Raw genomic sequence first — 22393 nt, 5'->3', positions numbered from 1 at the left:
CGCCGGAGCGTGACGACTAGAGGCTTTTCACAGTAACTTTATTGCAGTGTTGATGAAGCCTACTTGTGACAATAAAGATTATTATATGGTGAGGGGCAGGAGGTTTAGGAGGGATGTGAGAAAAAACCAGCAGAACTATGGTTGTAACTATGATGTATTGTACTGCAGCAGTTCAAGAAGCCAACTCACCACTAATTTCTCAAGGACAATTGGGGATCTATGGACAGAGAAACAGTTAACATTCTGAGTCCAATGTGATTTTTCAGAACTGGAGAGAGTTAGAAATGTAATTGGTTTTATGCTGCTGAAAAAGGAGGGGCGTGCAGATGGGTTAATATAGAAGGTCAGTGATAGATTAGAGGGCAGGAGAGATTAAAGGGCAAAAGATGTCATGGAATGCAAATTCCATGTTCCAAAGAAGAGTCCATTTGGACTTGAAACATTAACTCTTTCTCTCTCCATAGATGCTGCCAGATCTGCAGAGATTTTCCAGCCTTTTCTGTTTTTATTAAGGAAGTAATTAGCGCTGTGAATCAGATGTCCTTGAAAACTGGCAATAGCTCTGTAGCAGGCATGAGTTACCAGATTTGCTTTAAGCGGGCAAAATTCCTATGTGTTCGCAGAGGTTCCCCTTTGTAGAAGTAAATTCCTCTGACCCCTGAAAGCTGAGAGATAAAATGCATGATAGGTAAGACGCTTTGTGCAGGCTGTAAATGATATTGGCTAGATGTTGGTGAAGTCACTCGACTTTCCTTGACTACACTCGTGAGGAACGTTTTCTTTCATTGTGTGGATTTTCCTTCGGGTGGTGTCATGTCCATCACTCGTAACTGATTTCCCACTCAACAGACTATCTCATCTGTCCCTCAATTCAGCCAGCATTACTTTCAGTGTTCCACTTGATAATCCGGGGACCCTTATAGCCATAAAGTAATTGTAAACCTATCGGGGGACATCATTACTGCCCTAATACTGCACTGCGTAGCAAACGGGCCAGTGAGAGCATTTCACTGGATTAGTGACGAATTCGCATGATGATATTCTACCGTCACCCACCAATGGAAGGAGAATTCAGCCCAGAAGACGTCATCATTTGATCCCTATCAATATACATGTGTGAGTTGAAACATGCAAAACATTAAATATTTCATGACTTATCACTTGTGTGTGTATATATAATTACGTGGATTCAGTATTCGTATTTGAAGAAGTCCGATTCCAGTGCTACTCATTTTTAACCTGCCTTTTCTTCCCATCTCCCCACATAAATCACAACCTTTCCCCCTTCCAGTCCAACCCTGCCATTCTGAAATTGTGGTTTTGAAACTTTGAAGCACGTCGTAAGATGACAGACTTGTTTTTTTTCTCCACCCCCCCCCCCCCCCCCCCCCCCCCCACCAGGATGCTGGAAGCCAACAAATTGGTTTTCTTTTGGGAAGTTGCGGTGTTACTGTAGCATTAACTAGCGATGCTTGCCATAAAGGTTTGCCCAAAAGCCCAACGGGGGAGATTCTCCAGTTTAAAGGTAATTAGTTTTCATATTTCTCAATATAACATTGACTAATTTTATATTGCTGCACTTTATTTGTGATCAATCACTTGGGGAAAATCTGACTCCGCTTACCCCCACCCAGTACTACAGTGATTGTAACAGCTTCACGAGTAACAAATGGGATTTTCTTTCATGCCTGGAGGTATGTTTACCACAATTTAACATGACCTTGTTCTTCAGTAAACCACAACTTTAATAAACCAAAGGTAATCAAATTAAATTTGAAAATCAGCAGTCATTATTACATACAAACATGTTTAAAAAGCTCAGAATCCCTGCCCTGAAATGGTGCATTAGCTTCAAAATCATTTGTTCACTATTATTAGAGCTATTAACCCATTTTTTAAAAAAACATTTGAAGGTCATTATTGGGAGTAGCAGATAGCTGAACTTCATATCAATGTGGATCAAGTATTTGGGTAATATTGTGAAATTTGAGATTGAGTTAGTGCAGCCGATTAGAACTCTGTTCCTTCACCTCTGGAGTTGAGCTTCAAATCCATCCTGAACTGATGGGATCAGTGTATCTCCTTTGTCTGGAAGGAAATGTTTCTCGGTCCAGGGGCAGGATTGTGCACGCAACCTGGCCCGCGTTTTGCCATTGGCTGGTGGAGGAAATCTTCTGGTCCCACTGTTGTCAATGGGGTTTCCCGTTGAATGCGCCCCTTGCCGTTGGGAAGCCGTTAGCGGGTCCGGAAGGTCTCGCCGGAGTGAACAGCCGGTGCAATATGGCCCCGGTGTTCACTCGACACACATTGAAACACAAACACTGGAACTCCTGCCACTGAACAGGAATTTGGCTCCCACTCCATCCGTTGTCGTGCAAGGTTTCCCCCACTGCCAATGTCACTCCCACTGCTAATGTCACTATTTTGTCCGCTGTCCACCACCATCTGCTGCCTGCTCCCTTCCACTGTCCGTTGCCATCTCCCCGCCGTCATCTTCCCTTTGCCTTTCAGCATCTTCGCTGTTCCCTCCTGCGGTCTTCTGTCCACGACATGCAGCTGCCTCTTCCTTTACCGCTCCCTCTACCCCCCCCCCCCCACTCCCAGCTGCTCCCGTCGCCACCCCTTCCAACTTCCTTCCACTCTCTTTGTCTCTTCCTCCAGCGTCCCTTCCCCAACCCACCTGCTCTCTTCACTGCCTCCTCCTCTTCTTCCTTCCCCCCCCCCCCCAGCGAGAAACAGTCAATGTGGAAGGGGGACAATGGAGGTGGGAGAGGTTTCCAGAAAGAGGGAGAGAGAAAGCAGGAGATCATGGCAAAGGGAGTGGCAGAGGGAGCAGTGAAGGGATTGGGACGTGGGAGCAAACAGTGGAGGGAGCTGGAGGCAGGAGGTGGACAACCTGGGAGTTGAACAACGAGGGCCACAGAAAGTAACAGGGAGGGAGGAAGAGGGAAGCTGAGAGAGCAGTGAAGGAAACAGGGAAGAATAGTCGAGGGAGTGCAAAGTAGGAGAGTGTGGGAAGCAAGAGAGAGTGGTGAGGGGAATGGGAAGGAGGAGGAGAGCAGGAAGCAGGAGAGAGTGGTGAGGGGAGTGGGAAGCAGAAGAGAGTGGTGAGGGGAGGAGGAAGCAGGAGAGAGTGGTGAGGGGAATGGGAAGCGGGAGAGAGTGGTGAGGGGAATGGGAAGGAGGAAGAGAGCAGGAAGCTGGAGAGAGTGGTGAGGGGAGTGGGAAGCAGGAGAGAGTGGTGAGGGGAATGGGAAGCGGGAGAGAGTGGTGAGGGGAATGGGAAGGAGGAAGAGAGCAGGAAGCAGGAGAGAGTGGTGAGGGGAATGGGAAGCGGGAGAGAGTGGTGAGGGGAATGGGAAGGAGGAAGAGAGCAGGAAGCTGGAGAGTGGTGAGGGGAGTGGGAAGCAGGAGAGAGTGGTGAGGGGAATGGGAAGCGGGAGAGAGTGGTGAGAGGAATGGGAAGGAGGAAGAGAGCAGGAAACAGGAGAGAGTGGTGAGGGGAGTGGGAAGCAGGAGAGAGTGGTGAGGGGAGTGGGAAGCAGGAGAGAGTGGTGAGGGCAGTGGGAAACAGGAGAGAGTGGTGAGGGGAGTGGGAAGCGGGAGGGAGTGGTGAGGGCAGTGGGAAGCAGGAGAGAGTGGTGAGGGGAGTGGGAAGCAGGAGAGAGTGGTGGGGGCAGTGGGAAGCAGGAGAGAGCAGGAAACAGGAGAGAGTGGTGAGGGGAGTGGGAAGCAGGAGAGAGTGGTGAGGGCAGTGGGAAGCAGGAGAGAGTGGTGAGGGGAATGGGAAGCAGGAGAGAGCAGGAAACAGGAGAGAGTGGTGAGGGGAGTGGGAAGCAGGAGAGAGCAGGAAACAGGAGAGAGTGGTGAGGGGAGTGGGAAGCAGGAGAGAGTGGTGAGGGCAGTGGGAAGCAGAAGAGAGCAGGAAGCTGGAGAGAGTGGTGAGGGGAGTGGGAAGCAGGAGAGAGTGGTGAGGGGAATGGGAAGCAGGAGAGAGCAGGAAACAGGAGAGACTGGTGAGGGGAGTGGGAAGCAGGAGAGAGTGGTGAGGGCAGTGGGAAGCAGGAGAGAGTGGTGAGGGGAATGGGAAGCAGGAGAGAGCAGGAAACAGGAGAGAGTTGTGAGGGGAGTGGGAAGCAGGAGAGAGCAGGAAACGAGAGAGTGGTGAGGGGAGTGGGAAGCAGGAGAGAGTGGTGAGGGCAGTGGGAAGCAGGAGAGAGCAGGAAGCTGGAGAGAGTGGTGAGGGGAGTGGGAAGCAGGAGAGAGTGGTGAGGGGAATGGGAAGCAGGAGTGAGGGGAGTGGGAAACAGGAGAGAGTGGTGAGGGCAGTGGGAAGCAGGAGAGAGTGGTGAGGGGAATGGGAAGCAGGAGAGAGTGGTGAGGGCAGTGGGAAGCGGGAGAGAGTGGTGAGGGCAGTGGGAAGCAGGAGAGAGTGGTGAGGGCAGTGGGAAGCAGGAAAGAGCAGGAAGCTGGAGAGAGTGGTGAGGGCAGTGGGAAGCGGGAGGTAGTGGTGAGGGCAGTGGGAAGCAGGCGAGAGTGGTGAAGTGAGCAGGAGCGGTGATGGAAGTGGCAGTGGGAGGTGGACATCGCAGGAGGTGGAGGAGGGAGCAGGAAGCGAGAATGACAAAGAAAGCGGTGGAGAGAGGAGGAAGTGGAGGCAGAGGCGAGGGGCACAAGGGCTGGAGGGAACGAGAACAGCGTTGTGTGTGATTTCCCTCTTTGATGCAGACAGCTACCTGGGACACCACTGTCAATGCCATCACACACACCGCAACTCCGATCTGTACAATCTATGATAATATTCAGCAGCTATTAATTGAAAAAGTTAAGATAAGAATAAGTGCAGCTCTGCTACTCTAATATGTTACATAAATTCTGTAAATTTTCTTTGGAACATAGATAGCTGATCATTTGTAACCTTGCAGGCTTGCTTCATGGCTGTTACCTTAGCCAGTCAGGAGACTATTTAGCAAGTGTCAAGTGGTAGTTAAATTCAGATAATTGTTAAGATAATCGAGATGTTTTAAAATGTGTTTGAGGTCTTGTAGGTTCAAATTTTATATTTGAAAGGATTGGGTAGAGGAAAAGTTGTATTAATTAAAATTCAAGAATAAATTAAATAATTTTAAAAAAGTTTCCATATTGAACACTTCATTCTGTCATTCACATGGACTCGGCTTACATGAAATATACTTTTAAAGTTTTGTTAGTTTATTCAAGACACAACATTTTAATAGCTTAGTCTAATTTTTTTAATGATTAAGATCTAGAAAAGTACATCAATAAAACAGTATATTGCAAGTAAATTTCTTGCATTTATGCAAAAATACGAGACTGCTGGTTGAATGATTCTTTTTATTCTTTCATGAGCAAGGTAAGGCTAGCATTTATTGCCCACCCCTAATTACCCTTCAGAGAGTGCATATGCGAGTGGCCTTCTTGAACTTCTGAAGTCCACCTGATGTAGTACATCCACCGTGCTGTTCGGGAGAGAGTTCCAGGTGTTTCACCAAGTGACAGTGAAGGAATGGCGGCGATATGGTTCGAAGTCAAGATGATGTGTGGCTTCGAGGGGAACTTTGCAGGTGGTGGTGCCTCCGTGCGTCTGCTATCCTTGTCCTTTTAGGGAATTGAAGTCACAGATTGGAAAATGCTGTCGAAGGAGGTCTGGCGACTTGCTGCAGTGCATTTTGTAGTTGGTACATTCTTCTGCAGTGTGGCAGTGGTGGAGGGAGTGAATGTTTGAGCTGATGAATGGAATGCCATTCAAGTGGGCTGCTTTGTCCTTGAGTGGCATTCAGGCACGTGGAGATTAACCCATCACATTCTTGACTTGTGTATGAGAGATGGTGAACAGGCTTTGTGGAATCAGGATGTGAGTTATATGCCATAGAATTCCCAACCTCTGGCCTGCGCTTGTATCACTTATAAGGCTGATGCAGTTCCACTTCTGGTCAATGGTAACCTGTAGGATGTTGATAGTGGGGGGAGGGGTGGGGGGGTGCGGGGGGGGGGGTTCAGTGATGGTAATGCCATTGGATGTCAAGGAGAGATGGTTCAATTCACTCTTGTTAGAGATTATCATTGCCACAGCAGTTATAGCAAGTAACATCCATGCCATACATATCAGATCCAGCCTTGTTGTCTAGGTCTTGCTGAATACACACATGGCCTGCTTTAGTATCTGAGGGGTCAGGAATGGTTTAATCATCAGTGAGCATCCACACTTCTGACCTTATGATGGAGGGAAGGTCATTCATGAAGCAGCTGAAGATATTGGGCTTCGGACACTAACTACCCTGAGGAAGTCCTGCAATGTCCTGGGCCTGAGAAAACATCCACAACCTTTGGACTCGGTATCATTCCAAGCAGTGGGGAGTTTTGCCCCTGATTCCCCTTGACTTCAATTTTGTAACTGGCCCTTGATACTGCACTTGGTTGAAAGCCACCTTGATACGCAGAGAAGTCACTCTCACCTCACCTCTCGAAAACCACTCTTTTGTCCAAGTTTTGACCAAGGCTGTAATGAGGTCAGAAACCAAGTCGGCCTGACAGAACCCAACCTGAGCATCCATGAGCAGGTTGTTGCTTGCTAGCACTGTCAATAGCATCTTCTATTAGTTTGCTGAGGATTAAGAGTAGACTGGGGCAGTAATTGGTCGGATTGGATTTGCCCTGCTTTTTGTGGAACCAGAGGAATCTGAACCAATTAATGTCAAGGGAGCTTGTGACTTGTATCTCTGTAAATGTTTGTGTCACTAGCTCACTCTATTATATGGATGATAATGGCATAGTGTAGGTTAGATGGCTTTTGTTTCGGTGCAACATCGTGGGCCGAAGGGCCTGTACTGCGCTGTATTGTTCTATGTTCTATTTAGGATATCTTACTTCACCCTACAATGAGCTGATTTTACTTTATGTCATTCTATTTTAGGTTGGCCACGGTTGCTGTGGTTTGTAACAGAATCTAAGCACCTGTCTAAGCCTCCTCGGGATTGGTTCCCTCACATTAAGGATGCAAATAATGACACTGCATACATTGAGGTGAGAGGAACTGCGATCTGGAAGCAAAATGTTTTCGAAATGATTGTCTTGATCAATGAATGTGCCATTATGACTTGTCATTTGTATGTGCTTCAAATAGAGTAAGCTTTAATATCTTAAAGATATGTTACAGGTATTTATATAGTGGTACAGATTGCAGGATCAATGAATTGGTATTTGCCCTCGAGCTTAAAGAGGGGCAAGAGAGGGAAACTATATTCCACTATGAACTGACCAACCATCACAAACATGTTTACAAGTTTGACTTTTTCATTCTTGTCTGGTGTCCATGAGGACAACATTGGTTTCGGGAGGGGACAAGTGCAGTCTCTAGAAGCATGCCTGTCAAAAATAAATGAATGTGTAGTCCTCATTTAGAATTGCAATTATTAGTGAAGCCTATTTTAAGGTCTGACGATCTTTGCAAGCATGAGAGTAAAATCGCGTCAGTAAAATAAGGCTCCCATTCTTGAAGATACCACAGTACAAAGCAAATGTTGAACAGAAAATTACAGGTGATTATAATCAGCATCAGTTAGAATTCATCTAACATTTTAAATTTGCCATTTTAATTTGCAGATCTTACTTTGGTTTTCAATTAGAGAGTAATAGATAAGCCATTGTAACATCAGAAGCATCGTCTTCGATATTATCGCTGCCTAGCAATTATAAAGACGAGGTCTTGTGGTGCAATGGGTAACTCTGAGCCAGAAGCTCTGCATTTAAGTCCCACCCCAGGACCTGATGGCCGTGGAAGGTGCATCCGTAACATGGCCAACCAAGTCGATTATCAAACTGTAAATCCTTCCAAAAGGCCTATGGCAGGTGGTAAGAGCAGGAGAGTTTCCTGGTCAGCCGTCTTCAGAGGGCAACAAAAGAAAACACTGCAGCATCTTGCCAAGCATAATCATGGTCCAACCACAGAAGTCAGTGGTTGCCAGTGCCTTTTCAGGGCATGGTACCTGGACAGAGACAGGAAGGATAAAATGGTTTGGACCATTCAGCGAAGGCAGGGCTTTAAATTATTAAAATTTTCTGCATTGTGTTATAATCGAACACACTACTTCTACAACCACAACTTGCATTTACAGTCAGTGTTTTTCAAACCGGCAACCTCCGGACTGAGTCTATGCCAGATTTCGGATCTTGGTTTATGGAGGCAAGGCGATGGTTCACTTCAGCCTCATGCATTTTGCAACACGTCTGTTCCTATGTGCTTATCCTTCCCTTGTGAATAGAATCTGATCTTTTCCCTTTGCTCTGATGCTTCTTTTCATTCTAAAGGTCACATAAGATATAGTCACCTTGGGTAGTTTTGTGTGCGACTTAACTGTTAGTAACAGGAAACTGCAGTGCTTTCATTCACCAAAGATACCCATAGCAGGGTACTAATGGTGAGACTGGCACCATATTCTGACTAAGGGTTGGGCTAACCTGGATCGGGTGTGGTCAAGGGTCGCCCTAATCACTTGGAGTGAGGTAAACAACAGGTGCGCCATACTGCGTTCATTTTGTTCTTTTTGCTACTGGCCAGAGGGCACATTTGCAATTTTGCTTTCTACTGTGGATTTATGGTTAATTAACTAAAACTAGCAAATAACGAAATCTTTTGGGGATTCAATGCTTTAATTAAGTTTTTAATTATACACCTGTCTTTGTGGGGTATTCTTGCATGGCATGCTTAAAAAAATGTTGGCGTTGAGAGGCAGCCGGATTTGAGGTGCCACCTATATAAAGCATCTTTAACATTACAGAAGATTCCAAGATGCTTGGGTGCATAAAAACACTTGCTGAGCCAAATATTTGGAGATTATCCTTTCTGTTGTTTAAGTGCTTATGGAAATGACTGATTTTGCAAAAACTCAAAAGAATAAAGTATTTTTGTGACATTCATGCTGCGGTTCAGGGAATTATAAGGAGTGATATTAAATGTTGGAGCATTTTGAACACAGTTTAGCATGATTTGTACAGCAAAGTAAATCTAAACCAAATATTGCTAATAATTTGCTTGCATAAAAAGAGAGCGTTTTTGGGATACTATATCAAGGAGTATGGGGAGGCCAAAAATTACGGCCAATAAGCTATTGACTACAGTGATGGCAGAGTTTGCCATACATGAATTTGAGCTTCAATCGGGATAATGGCCATTGCTTGTCCTTCACTCTTCCTACATGGTTAAATGTAAGGGATGAAATATCTGGTAACACACGATCAACATACAGTGCACAATGTGAGCACTACCACTCCTTCAGTGATTTTAGTCTATTTTTATTATTAGTACAAGACATGTAAAGATGGCAGTGTGCTCGGTGTGACTGTGACACGAATTGCACTCCTGACTCATTCTCAGGCTCTGACTCAGGCCTGTGCGTATACAGAAGGTAAGGGTTTCTTTGCCTTTTCAAACTTCTGGCACTGAGTAAAATATTGGCTGGAATGTAATTGTGCCTTCTATAAGCAATAAGGTACTGATGTTACTGCAATGAAATGTTCGCCCTTTATATTTTTGATTGTTTCATTTTAACTTGCAATATAGTGATGTACTGGGGGGAAATAAACTAAAGTTGTGCCGAACATTTGACAGGGTAATGTAGTTTTTACAGATTTTGACCAGCTTGTGTTGAGCTTTTGCAATGATCCTTCTCTTTCCTTTTCTCCCTCCCATTACTACTACTGTTTCCATCTCATGGTGTACATTCCAGTATTTCTAATATTGTTTGCACACATACGTGAAAACAGTCTTGAGTAGAGGAGATGCATAAAAACAGTGGGAAATGTCAATTTGCTATTTCAGTTTGATGGGTCAAGGTGGGGAATATTATTTTGGATTCCCATTTCTGATTGCATTAATATTGGCTGAGATCAGGATCAGGTGTAATGTCCTCACTGTTGATACCCTTCCTACATTTTTTCAGCTCACATAAAGAATAAACATTTGGGCTGGACACCCGGGGACAACTGTGAAACTGTAGGACAACCACAAACCAATGTCTTTAGGAGAAGAATTAAAAGTCTAATGATGACCATGAAACCATTGTCGATTGTCGTAAAAACACATCTGATTCATTAATGTCAGTTAGGGAAGGAAATCTGCTGTCCTTACCTGGTCTGGCCTACATGTGACTCCAGATCCACAGTAATGTGGTTGACTCTTAACGCCCCCTCAAGAGCAATTAGGGATGGGCAATAAATGCTGGCACAGCGTACGTCCCATGAAAGAATAGTGACGGAAAATGCATTGCCAAGTGTTTGTAATGACTCGCAGATTTGCTGTTTCCATTTGTGACTGAACCTGAAGATCTTGCTGAAATGACTTGCGACCTGGAAATTAGTATTCTCCAATGTGCAATTTTTGTTTTTAAAGTTGTCATTCCTCATGGAAATTTTAGAATGAAATTGGATGTTACCGTTCTGCAAATGCGAGTTGTGTAATTTCTAGGTTCTGCAAAATAAGAGGTGTTCTAACTGCAATATTGAAAGTAATTTATTTGGATTTGTAACATGGCATTTATTGGCCCCATTCAGATAGACTTTAAATAAATAATAAGTAGGATATTCTAGTGCCATGCCCTCTCTTGGGGACTCGGTCGTTGCCAAATTGCAAGTGTTATAAGTTTACATGAAACAGATTTGAATTATATATATATTGCCAACTCCATTAGTTCAGCCTCGCTCCACTCTTGGCTCAGTCATATTTGTTTAGTCCCTATTATTACTAAATTTGATTAAATTTTGACAATAATATGGTGCCACAGTGTTTTCATGAAGAGTGACACACTGAGGTGCCGAAATAATGTTGAATAATTCATGAACAATAAAATGGGGACAGTTAATTTTGATTTAATGCTTTATGCTACTTCCATGAGTGACCACTGGAACTTAATGATGTTTTGACCTCATGTGCAAATGCACATAGCCTCCCACATGAATCGAAGACTGAACTGTAATTCACCAGTTATTGGTGATTGAATCAAGAATACTGCATAGGTATCATATAAATAAAGATACACATTAGGAATAAATGTTTACAGAAAATTATCATCTTTGCCAATCCCAATGATATTCTCGAAGCATTGACATTATTGTGAAGTCTTCCTAAAAATCATTACCCGCCAAAATAAATCATCCCGAAAACTTAAAAATGAATGAGATGGGCAGCACGGTGACGCAGTGGTTAGCACTGCTGCCTACGCCGCTGAGGACCCGGGTTCGATCCTGGCCTGGTTCACTGTCTGTGTGGAGTTTCACATTCTCCCCATGTCTGCGTGGGTTTCAACCCCACAACCCAAAGATGTTCAGGTTGAGTGGATTGGCCACACTAAATTGCCCCTTAATTGGGAAAAATAAATCCAGAAGAAATACATATGGCTACCAAAAATAAATGGTAAATAAATATGCTTGAGAAATGGTTGAAGTCCTCAACAAGTTTATCCAGAAGGTCCGAGGTTTCTTTCAAGTATATGCAGTTACGTGAACCCAGAAGGGCAACATGATAAAATTCCTTGATGTGGCAGGGGTAGATAGAGCAGGGCTACCACTTCTGGGGGTCACATGAGGGCCCATGTCACCTCTGCGGGTCTTAGATTGGCCTGGTGATATAATCACTATCGAGAATTGAACATGAATACTGACTTGTTGGAGGTTGCCTGGCACCATACTGAACAGGATATCCACACTTGCACAAATCAGGACCATTAATGTAATTTTGCTTTCCTCTATAAATTTAGAGTATCTAATTCTTTTTTTTTTCCAATTAAGGGGCAATTTAGTAAGGCCAATCTACCTCCCTTGTGCAGCTTTTGGGTTGTGTGGGAGAACACACAGACACGGGGCGAATGTGCAAACTCCACATGGACAGTGACCCAGGGCCGGGATCGAACCTGGGACTGGCGCCCTGAGGCAGCTGTGCTAACCACTGTGCCACCGTGCTGCCCTACCATTGATCTAATTCTATTGTCAGAAAGCCTTTGTCTAAATTTCTGTGTCTTGACTGTCCTTGGTGGCGGACGGAGGCTCACCGACCTTTGTCAGGAATGTGAGAAATTGCATTTCCATCAGGGCAGGACACAATATTTGCTCTCATTCTAATTGGAGAGCTATGTTTTTAATGCTTACATTCGAGAGCCTTATCCTGGGACATTCTAGTTAAGGACTAACAAATAATGAGGGAAATTCTTATGAAAATATTTTAAAACTAAAATTAGCTCTGAAATACCATGAAATAAAATAGATAGGAACAGTCCCTTTCTGTTGGTTGATGTGCTTGTACAAACCCAATCCAATCCTTACTATACGATTGTGTTGGCCATTTTCCGTTGGCAAGGCAAGGGAGCCACTACACTTGTTCCTCATTGTTCCCAGGCAAACAAAGGAACAATGTTGTGATTGCTGATCATTCAGTGGCTTTTCCTGCTTTAGGTATCTGCCAATGGATATGGAAGAAACATTGGAATAAAAATTGGGTTATCCTTGGTTGTAATGGAACCATCATTGAATCATAACCACAGTGTGCAGCTTCAGACATGAGCAATGGCCATTTAACTAAGATACTAAAGAACCGCAGTCTCTGAATGTGTCTCTCCATTGAGAGGATGGGTATTGAGATAAAATTAGAGGGGAAAGCAAATACGTTAAGAAATAATGTTTAGATTTGAAATTAAACTGGGAGGAATATACCCCCTGTTATTTTCCCTTTAAAATCATTATTTTAACTAAGAAAGTCTTGTCTATCTTAAACAGCGGAAACCATTGTGAATGTATTGGATTTTAAGAAAGATGTTGGCTTGTGGCATGGTATTCTTACGGTAAGGTCTTTTTCTATCTGCATATTTCTATATAAATAGCAAATGTAAGATATAAATGTAAGGTATTCAGCAGGTGCCCTCCTTGGCAAGCTCCTACCAGAAGGTTTGTGGGGCTTTTTCTGATTGAGGGTTTTGTGAACGTGAGGTTTTAAGATGAGTAATAGGTCATTTAGTGCAGCAAACCTGACTTTTCCTCCCCCAGAGGTCAGCAGCACTCTACCTGTGTCCTTACCATGTTCGTCAATTCCAACTCTTTTCAAAAATCCTCATTTTCCAGATGAAGATATAGAGCATGTCTGTCAGCTCCTCACATTGAAACATAGGAGCGGGCAAAGGCCATTTGGCCTGTTGAGCTTGCTGCGCCATTCAGTTAGATCATGGCTGATCATCTACCTCAGCACCACTTCCCCGTGTTAACTGAACATCCCTTGCTGTCATTGATATCTAGAAATCTATCGATTTGTCTCAAACATATTCAATGATTGAGCTTCCACAGTCCTCTGGTATAGAGTTCCAAATATTCACCACCCTCTGATTGAAGAAATTCTGCTCATCCCACTCTTAAATGGTCTCCCTGGTAGTCTGAGATGCACCCCCTGGTTCTAGACTTGCCAGTCCGTCAGACTGCCAGACTGTCACACCCTATAAGAATTTTGTAAGTTCTTGTGAGATCACCTCTCATTCTTTTGAATTCCAGAGAATGCTGCCCGGTTTCCTCCAATCTGTCCTCATAAGGCAATCCTGCCATCCCAGCAATTAGAGTCATAGAGCCATAGATGTTTACAGCATGGAAACAGGCCCTTCGGCCCAGCTTGTATCACTAAGCTAGTCCCACTTGCCCGCATTTGGCTCATATCCCTCTATACCCACCCTGTCCACGTAACTGCCTAACTGTTTTTTAAAGGAAAGAAATTGTATCCACCTCTAGCACTGCCTCTGGCAGCTCGTTCCAGATGCTCACCGCCCTCTGCGTGAAGAAATTTCCCCTCTGGTCTCTTTTGTATCTCTCCCCTCTCACCGTAAACCTATGTCCTCTAATTCGAGACTCCTCTACCTTGGGAAAAGATGTTGACTATCTATCTACCTTATCTATGCCCCTCATTATTTTATAGGCCTGTAAAAGATCATCCCTAAGCCTCCTACACTCCAGGGAAAAAAGTCCCAGCCTCTCCTTATAGCTCAGACCATCAAGTCCTGGTAGCATCATTATAAGTCTCTTCTGCACTCTTTCTTGTTTAACAATATCCTTCCTATAATAGGGTGACCAGAACTGAACACAGTGTTCCTTGTATGGTCTTACTAATGTCTTGAACAACTTCAGCAAGACGTCTCAACTCCTGTATTCAATATCCAGCATGCTGAATGCCTTCTTCACCACCCTGTCCACCTGCGACTTCACCTTCAAGGAGCTATGAACCTGTACCTCCAGATCTCTTTGTTCTGTAATTCTCCCCAACTCCCTATCATTAACTGAGTAGCTCCTGCCCTGATTTGATCTCCCAAAAGGCATCATCTCATATTTATCTAAATTAAACTCCAACTGCCATTCATCGGCCCAGTGGCCCAATTGGTCAAGATCCTGTTGCAATCTTGTATAACCTTCTTCACTCTCCACTATGCCACCAATCTTGGTGTCATCTGAAACTTACTAACCATGCCTCCTACATTCTCATCCAAATCATTAATATATACAACAAATAACAATGGACCCAGCACTGATGCCTGAGGCACACCGCTGGTCACAGGCCTCCAGTTTGAAAAACACCCTCCACAACCACCCTTTGGCTTCCGTCGCTAAGCCAATTTTGTATCCAATTGGCTACCTCTCCCTGGATTCCGTGAGATTTAACCTTTTGCAACACCCTACCATGCGGTACCTTGTCAAAGGCCTTGCTAAAGTCCATGTAGACAACGTCGACTGCACTGCCCTCATCTACCTTCTTGGTTACCCCTTCAAAAATGTCAATCAAATTGGTGAGACATGACTTTTCCCTTACAGAGCCACGCTGACTTTGCCTAATTAGCCCTTGCCTGTCTAAATGCCTGTAGATCCTGTCCCTCAGAATACCTTCTAACAATTTTCCCACTACAGAAGTAATGCTAACCGGTCTGTAGTTCCCAGGCTTATCCCTACAACCCTTCTTAAACAAGGGCACAACATTTGCTACCCTCCAATCTTCAGGCACCTCTCCTGTGGCTGTCGAAATTTCAAATATCTCAGCTAGGGGGCCGGCAATTTCCTCTCTAGCCTCCCACAACATCCTGGGATACATTTCATCAGGTCCCGGGGATTTATCTATCTTGATGCGCTTTAATATCTCCAGCATCTCCTTCTCTGTAATGTGTACACTCCTCAAGACATCACTTTTTATTTCCCCAATTTCTCTAACAATCGTGCCTTTCTCAACATTAAATACTGACGAGAAATATTCATTTAGGACCTCTACCAACCCTTGTGGATCTGCACATAACTTTGTTTATCCTTAAGAGACCCTACCCTCTCCCTAGTCACCCTTTTACCTTTTATGTATCTGTAAAGTTCTTTGGATTTTCCTTTGCCTTATCTGCCAAGACAATCTCATGTCCCCTTTTTGCCCTCCTGATTTCTCTCTTAACTCTACTCCGACAAACCCTATACTCTTCAAGGGATCCATTTGATCCCAGCTGCCTATGCATGTCATATGCCTCCTTCTTCCTTTTGACCATCCGAGTCATCCAGGGTTCCCTCCTTCTACGAGCTTTACCCTTCACTCCGAGAGGGATGTGCTCACCTTGAACCCTAGTTAACACCTTTTTGAAAGACTCCCACTTATCAGCTGTCCACTTGCCTGCAAATAGCCACCCCCAATCAACATTTGAAAGTTCCCGCCTAATACCCTTGAAATTGGCCTTTCCCAAATTTAAAATTTTAACTTTTGAGCCAGAACTATCATTCTCCATAGCTATCTTAAAACTAATGGAATTATGGTCACTAGTCCCAAAGTGATCCCTCACTAACACTTCCGTCACCTGCCCTTCCTTATTCCCCAAGACGAGGTCAAGTTTTGCCCCCTCTCTGGTCGGGCCATCCACATATTGAATGAGGAATTCTTCCTGAATACACTCCACAAATTTCTCTCCATCCAAATCCCTGGCTGTCCCAGTTAATGTTGGGAAAGTTTAAAGTCTCCAACTATTACCACCCTATTTTTCCGGAAGCTATCTGTAATATCTTTACATATTTGCTCCTCAATATACCGCTGACTATTTAGGGGCCTATAGTACAGTCCTATCAAAGTGATCTCACCCTTCTTATTTTTCAGTTCTACCCATATAGACTCAGTCGGCGAACCCTCTGATATATCCTCTCTCTGTACTGCGGTGATACTGTCCCTAATTAAAAACGCAACTCCCCCTCCTCTCTTACCTCCTGTCTATCTTTCCTATAGCATCTGTACCCCGGAACATTGAGCTGCCAGTCCTGCCCCTCCTTTAGCCAAGTTTCAGTAATAGCTAGAATATCCCAGTCCCATGTACCTATCATGCCCTGAGTTCATATGCCTTGCCTGTTAGGCCTTTTGCATTGAAATAAATGCAGTTCAATCTGTTTCTCTGTCTTCCACTTTTCTCCTTACTGACTTTTGTTTCTATCCTCACTTTACTACCCTCTGACTTCCTGTATTGGTTCCCATCCCCCCCCACCCCGCCATATTAGTTTTAATCCCCCCAACAGCGCTAGCAAATAACCCCCCTAGGACATTGGTTCCAGTCCTGCCCAGGTATAGACCGTCTGATTTGTAATGCTCCCACCTCCCCAGAACCGGTTCCAATGTCCCAAAAATCTGAATCCCTCCCTCCTGCACCATCTCTCAAGCCACGCATTCATCCTGTCTATCCTGTCATTCCTACTCTGACTAGCACGTGGCACTGGTAGCAATCCCGAGATTACTATCTTTGAGGTCCTACTTTTTAGTTTATCTCCTAACTCCCTGAATTCAGCATGTAGGACCTCATCCCATTTCCTACCTATATCGTTAGTGCCTATATGCACCACGGCAACCAGCTGTTCACACTCTCCCTTTAGAATGTCCTGCAGCCGCTCTGAGACATCCAGGACCCTTGCACCCGGGAGGCACCATACCTTCCTGGAGTCTTGTTTGCGTCCGCAGAAACGCCTGTTTATCCAGAAAGTGGATAACTTCACACTTATTCACATCATATTCCATCTACCATGTTCTTATTTACTTAGCCTGTCCAAGACTCCTTGACGCCTCTTTGCATCCTTCTCACAATTTACATTCCCATCTAGCAAATTTTGAAATATATTTGGTCCCCACATCCAAATTAATTTGTGCATTGTGAACAATTGTGACCCCAGCATTGATCCGTGTGACATCCTATTAGTAACATCCTGCCATCTTAAGAATGATCTGTTTATTCCTACACTCTGCTTTATGTCTGTTAACCAATTGTCAATCCATACCAGTATATTACCGGCAATCCTATGTGCTCTAATTTTGTTTACTACCCTCTGTGGGACTTTATCAAAGAGCTTCTGATAATCGAAATACAGCAGATCTCTGGTATTCCTGTATATATGCTACAGGTGACAGCTTTAAAAAACTCCAGCAGGTTTGCCAAAATTGACCTTCCTTTCATAAATCCATGTTGACTCTGCCCAATCATATCATTACTTTCTAAGCATCCAGGTATCACATCTTTTATAATAGATTCTAATGGTTTCCCTACTACTGGCAGGTCTGTAGTTCTACGTTTTCTCTCTCTCCTTTCGTAAATAGTGGGGTTACATTTGCTACTTTCCAGAATCTACAGAATTTTGGAAGATAATCACCAATGCATCCACTATCTCTGTAGTCACTTCCTTCAGCACCCTGTGATGTAGCTCCTCAGGCCCACTGGATTTATAAACCCTTAGACCAATTTATTATTTGAGTACTACCTTTTTATTGATATTAATTTCTTTCAGTTCCACATTTTCACAAGTCCCTGGGTTCCCTCGTGTTTCTGGGAGATTTTCTCTCCCTTCCTCTGTGAAGACGGACACAAAGTAATTGTTTAGTTTCTCCAACATTTCCCTTATAAACTACTTCTTTTGATCTAATGCAGCCTGTGACTTCTTTTGTTAGCCGCAGTTGATTCACCTGGAGGAATGTATGTAAACCATGTAACACCCAATGAAAGACTAGTCATTGCCTGTCAAATTTGAAGTATATTTTTCTAAATCCACAACAGCCAACTTGCCCCTCAAAACCTTCATAATTTCCTTTGTTCATATTTAAGACCCTAGTTTCAGATTGAACCATATCACTTTCTGGCCATCTCCACATGTCTTCAGTTCAGCCATCTTCTCTTTTCCTTTTGGTGTTTTCTTCTTGAAAGAATATTATTTATACAGTTTTAGCTTCTGGGTACAAAATGTACTGGAATTTTAATTCTGAGGTAATAAATGTCATCTTTGAATTTATGTAAGTAACTTTTACTGATAAAAATGGCAGGGCAAAGTTGATGGAACAAATTTCCTTTTCCTGTGCTCTAATGTTCCTATGCCCTCAAAAGTTTATAGTTTTGGTTTTAACATTGCAAAACAATTGCTGTCATTTTTCCAGCCCTTTAGTCATAGCTGTAACTCAGTTACAGACATTATTTTGTGCATTTTAAATTGTAAACAACTTTCTTTATCATCGATCATTAGATTTCTATAAATGGCAATATTCATTTGCTTCATTATGTTTGATCTTTGGGCAACAATCTGGGGGCTGGATTCCTCCGCCCGCCGCAAGAACGCTATGGGCGAGCCGCGGAGAATGGAGAAGTCCATTGACCTCGGGTGGGATTCTCCGGTTGCCGGGCGGACACGGCCGGAGAATCCCGCCCTGGATTTCAGTTGAATTGTAGGCAGTAAGGGCAGCATGGTAGCACAGTGGGTAGTACTGTTGCTTCAAAGCTCCAGGGTCCCAGGTTCGATTCCCGGCTTGGGTTGCTGTCTGTGCGGAGTCTGCACGTTCTCCTCGTGTCTGCGTGGTTTCCTCCGGGTGCTCCGGTTTCCTCCCACAAGTCCTGAAAGATGTGCTTGTTAGGTAACTTGGACATTCTGAATTCTCCCTCTGTGTACCCGAACAGGCACCGGAATGTGGCGACTAGGGGCTTTTCACAGTAACTTCATTGCAGTGTTAATGTAAGCCTACTTGTGACAAAAAGATTATTGTAAGAAACACTTTTAATCATATGTCACTGGCTGCTCAGTAAATTAAAGAGAATTCAGAGTGCATGTTTCACACGAGAACATTGTGTCCTTCATATATGATTGTTTTCAGTCTATGTTTTAGTATTTTATACAAAGGGAAGTGTGGGAATGAAGGTTTAAAAGATTCCATCTCTCCACAATGTGTTGTCACGTCATCTTTCACTGTACTGCAAAAGTGATGCATTGTTTGTAAAGCACTTTTAAGCATTTGCAGTGCATCATTTTAATATGATAAAGGTTGATGTGCACAATGAAAAATAGTGAAGTGCAATGGCTGTTGTTATACACTCAACACATAAGGCACTGTCAGGTTCATCGCTGCCCACACTCGTACCGCATACTCACATCTTGTGTTCTCAGATTGTGCACAGAATTGGGAGTATTTTTATTGGAGAGTTCAGAGACGGCATTAACTATTCAAGCACCTGGCTTTATTGCAATATGAGCTGCAGTTTGGATAATAGTTAGCTTAGTTGTAAAAGTGCAGCTCCCATTCAAGTCTAGATTTTACCTAGTCGGAGATTAATCGTGCACATACTAAATCCCTTCATTTTCAGGTAAAAGTGGATGGTGGTAATTTTATTTAGAAATGCAATAAGCCAAAAAAAGAAAGAATATTTTGTGGCGAAAGAGAAAATGCTGGAAAATCTCAGCAAGTCTGGCAGCATCTGTAGGGAGAGAAAAGAGCTAATGTTTCGAGTCCGATGACTCTTTGTCAAAGCAAAATAATATTTTGTGGCCTCAGGTTCTGATCTAGGACGATGACGAGACATGTTTTGACAAGTGTTTTTTTTTGTGCACAACACAGGTGTCAAGTGGCTGCCGATAAAACCGATCCATTTCTATCACTGTTTCATTACATTGAATTACTCCAGCTAAGCATTCTTAATCATTATAATGTTGATGACAATTTGCAAATACTTAACATTTGGGCAGAGAATGGTGATTTAATATAATTATGATCAAATGTATTAGGAATCAAAATCCATATTTATGAAAGAAAAATGGTAAGCATCTGTCGTGCAGTATTTTCTTATCGTAATTTACTTTCCTTCTCAGAGCGTTATGAACATGATGCATGTTATCAGTATTCCATATTCATTAATGAAGGTGAACCCCCTTTCATGGATACAAAAAGTCTATGCATATAAGGGTAAGTACTGATAAATATGAAGAATGCACTTTTCAGGAGGATATGTGATTGAGTATTAATCCCCTGTTTTCACTGATAACAGTATGAGTACGTCTTAAATTTCATTCTAATCAAATCTGCATACGAATACTAAGATTTGGGTTTTACTTTAAAATTAAGGGTGAATTCGGAGAGAATGATTTAATGATATGTAATTCCAGCTAAAGTGGCATGTGTGAAGTCTAGAGACATGCATTGGGCCTTGGTGGCACACAGAGATCAGCGAGACATTAACCTCACCTCACTACGGATGCTAATTGTGGCAGATGGAGCCAATCCTTGTAAGTAGCTACATCTTTCATTCATCCTTTATTTTAACAAAACGCACCATAAATTGTTTGATATGGAGTTTGTAACATTTTTACCCCAATGTAATGTTTAAAATAATGAAAAGGATGTTTTCAAGTGCAGTTCAGAATAGCCACCTATGATTTTCCCCTTGTATAAGAATGGAAGTACCAATAAAATACTGCACTTTACCATAGAAATCTCTAAATTTACAAAGTACTGCATCAAATTGGATTCTTTTACTCATAATCTCGAGTATTATTTTCATCATATTGTTCAATTGAAATGCAAAAATTGTCATCTTTGATCTTAAAATCTGGCGAAAATGTTTACACGTAATCCTATCCATGAGCTTTGGGTTACAACACTGTCTTTTCGCACTTGGGTTGTGGGTTCGCTACCCAGAGTGTGATGGATGCTGGGACAGTGAGTAAATTTAAGGAAGAGTTAGACAGATTTTTAATTGGTAATGGATTGAAGGGTTACGGAAAACGGGCATGACGGTGGAGTTGAAGCCATGATGAGATCATCCTTGATCAGTATTGAACGGTGGAACAGGCTTGCGAGGTTAAATTGACGACTCCTGCGCCTAGGTCTTATGTTCTAAGAAATAACTATTCTGCCTGATTTCACCTTTCAGCTCTTGGTCTAGAGCCCTGTACAGCCTCATAACTCCCAGCAGAAGAATAAAAAGCAACACATACTTCCCCCTCTGCACCAAATATCCACTTGCATCAGATTCTCATGGTGAAATACAGGAAGATGCTGGTAGGCAGGGGACACTGCACTTCCGCCGTCGCACCTGATTTTATGCCTGCCCACCTCTGGAGGGGTTGTGGGGGGGGGGGGGGGGAGCGGTCAAGATGGGAGGTTTCCTTTTTTTTGTCAGGCTGCCGAAATCCTTTTTCAGCTGTGGGTGTGTGGTATTATAGGTATTACGGCACCTGATAGGCGGAAGCACCATTGGTGTAAACTGTATGCTTTCTATTGGTTAGGATGTATGGTAGCTCCGCCCTGCTAGGCGGGGTATAAGAACCTGTGCCGCCCCAGCAGCCTTCATTCTATACCTGAGCTGCTGGGGGAAACATCTAGCTTATCAAAGCCTTCATTTGGACTACAACCTCGCTTTAGTGGTCATTGATCGTGCATCAATGTAATAAGCTAGTTTTTTTAAGAAGAAAGGATGGAGCTCCGAATCAAGCCGGAGTGTCTGCAACTCAGCCCCCACGCGGCGAACTCAGCGGCAATCCTTAGCACTGGCTGGCGTGCTTTAAAGGGTATCTCGGGACGGCCGAAAACACACCCACGGGAGAGCAGAAACTGCAAGTCCTGCACTCGAGGGTGAGCCCGGAGATTTACACCCTCATCGAGGAAGCGGAAGACTTCGATGCAGCAATAGAGCTGCTAAAAGGACACTATATTCACCCGGTAAACCAGATCTACGCACGGCACCTGCTTGCAACAAGGCGACAAACCCCTGGGGAATCACTGGAAGAATTCTACCGTACACTCCTGGTGTTGGGAAGAAGCTGCAGCTGCCCGCAGGTTTCGGCGAGCGAACACACTGAACTCTTAGTCCGGGACGCTTTTGTGGCAGGTATGCTATCCTCACAGATCCGCCAGCGACTGTTAGAAAAAGACACTCTGGGTCTCAGGGAGCCACGGGCCCTTGCAGGCTCCCTGTACGTGACCTCCAGGAACGCCCGCGCCTACGTTCCCGACCGTGCGGCAGCCCCCTGGGCAGCGTGGAACCCCTCCGCAGCCGACCCCGAGGGATGTGGCAAGAAGGGCCATTTCGTGGGGGTATGTCAGGCTGTGCAG

At 43.9% G+C, this 22393-nt stretch overlaps 1 protein-coding gene across 7 annotated transcripts in view; it reads left to right on the top strand.

Moving 5' to 3' along the window:
- LOC140424813 (disco-interacting protein 2 homolog C) overlaps nucleotides 1-22393 on the top strand; it is an 803805-nt gene that overhangs the window by 567890 nt on the left and 213522 nt on the right. For all 7 annotated transcript variants that reach the window (XM_072508262.1, XM_072508265.1, XM_072508267.1 and 4 more), the window contains 6 exons: nucleotides 1402-1525; nucleotides 6935-7044; nucleotides 9323-9425; nucleotides 12784-12848; nucleotides 20152-20245; nucleotides 20446-20565. In XM_072508262.1, coding sequence (XP_072364363.1) covers nucleotides 1402-1525; nucleotides 6935-7044; nucleotides 9323-9425; nucleotides 12784-12848; nucleotides 20152-20245; nucleotides 20446-20565 — 616 coding nt within the window. The remainder of the gene's footprint in view (nucleotides 1-1401; nucleotides 1526-6934; nucleotides 7045-9322; nucleotides 9426-12783; nucleotides 12849-20151; nucleotides 20246-20445; nucleotides 20566-22393) is intronic.

Source organism: Scyliorhinus torazame, chromosome 6, assembly GCF_047496885.1.
Source record: "Scyliorhinus torazame isolate Kashiwa2021f chromosome 6, sScyTor2.1, whole genome shotgun sequence".
Lineage (NCBI taxonomy): Eukaryota > Metazoa > Chordata > Chondrichthyes > Carcharhiniformes > Scyliorhinidae > Scyliorhinus > Scyliorhinus torazame.
This window is presented reverse-complemented; position numbering and strand designations above follow the sequence as displayed.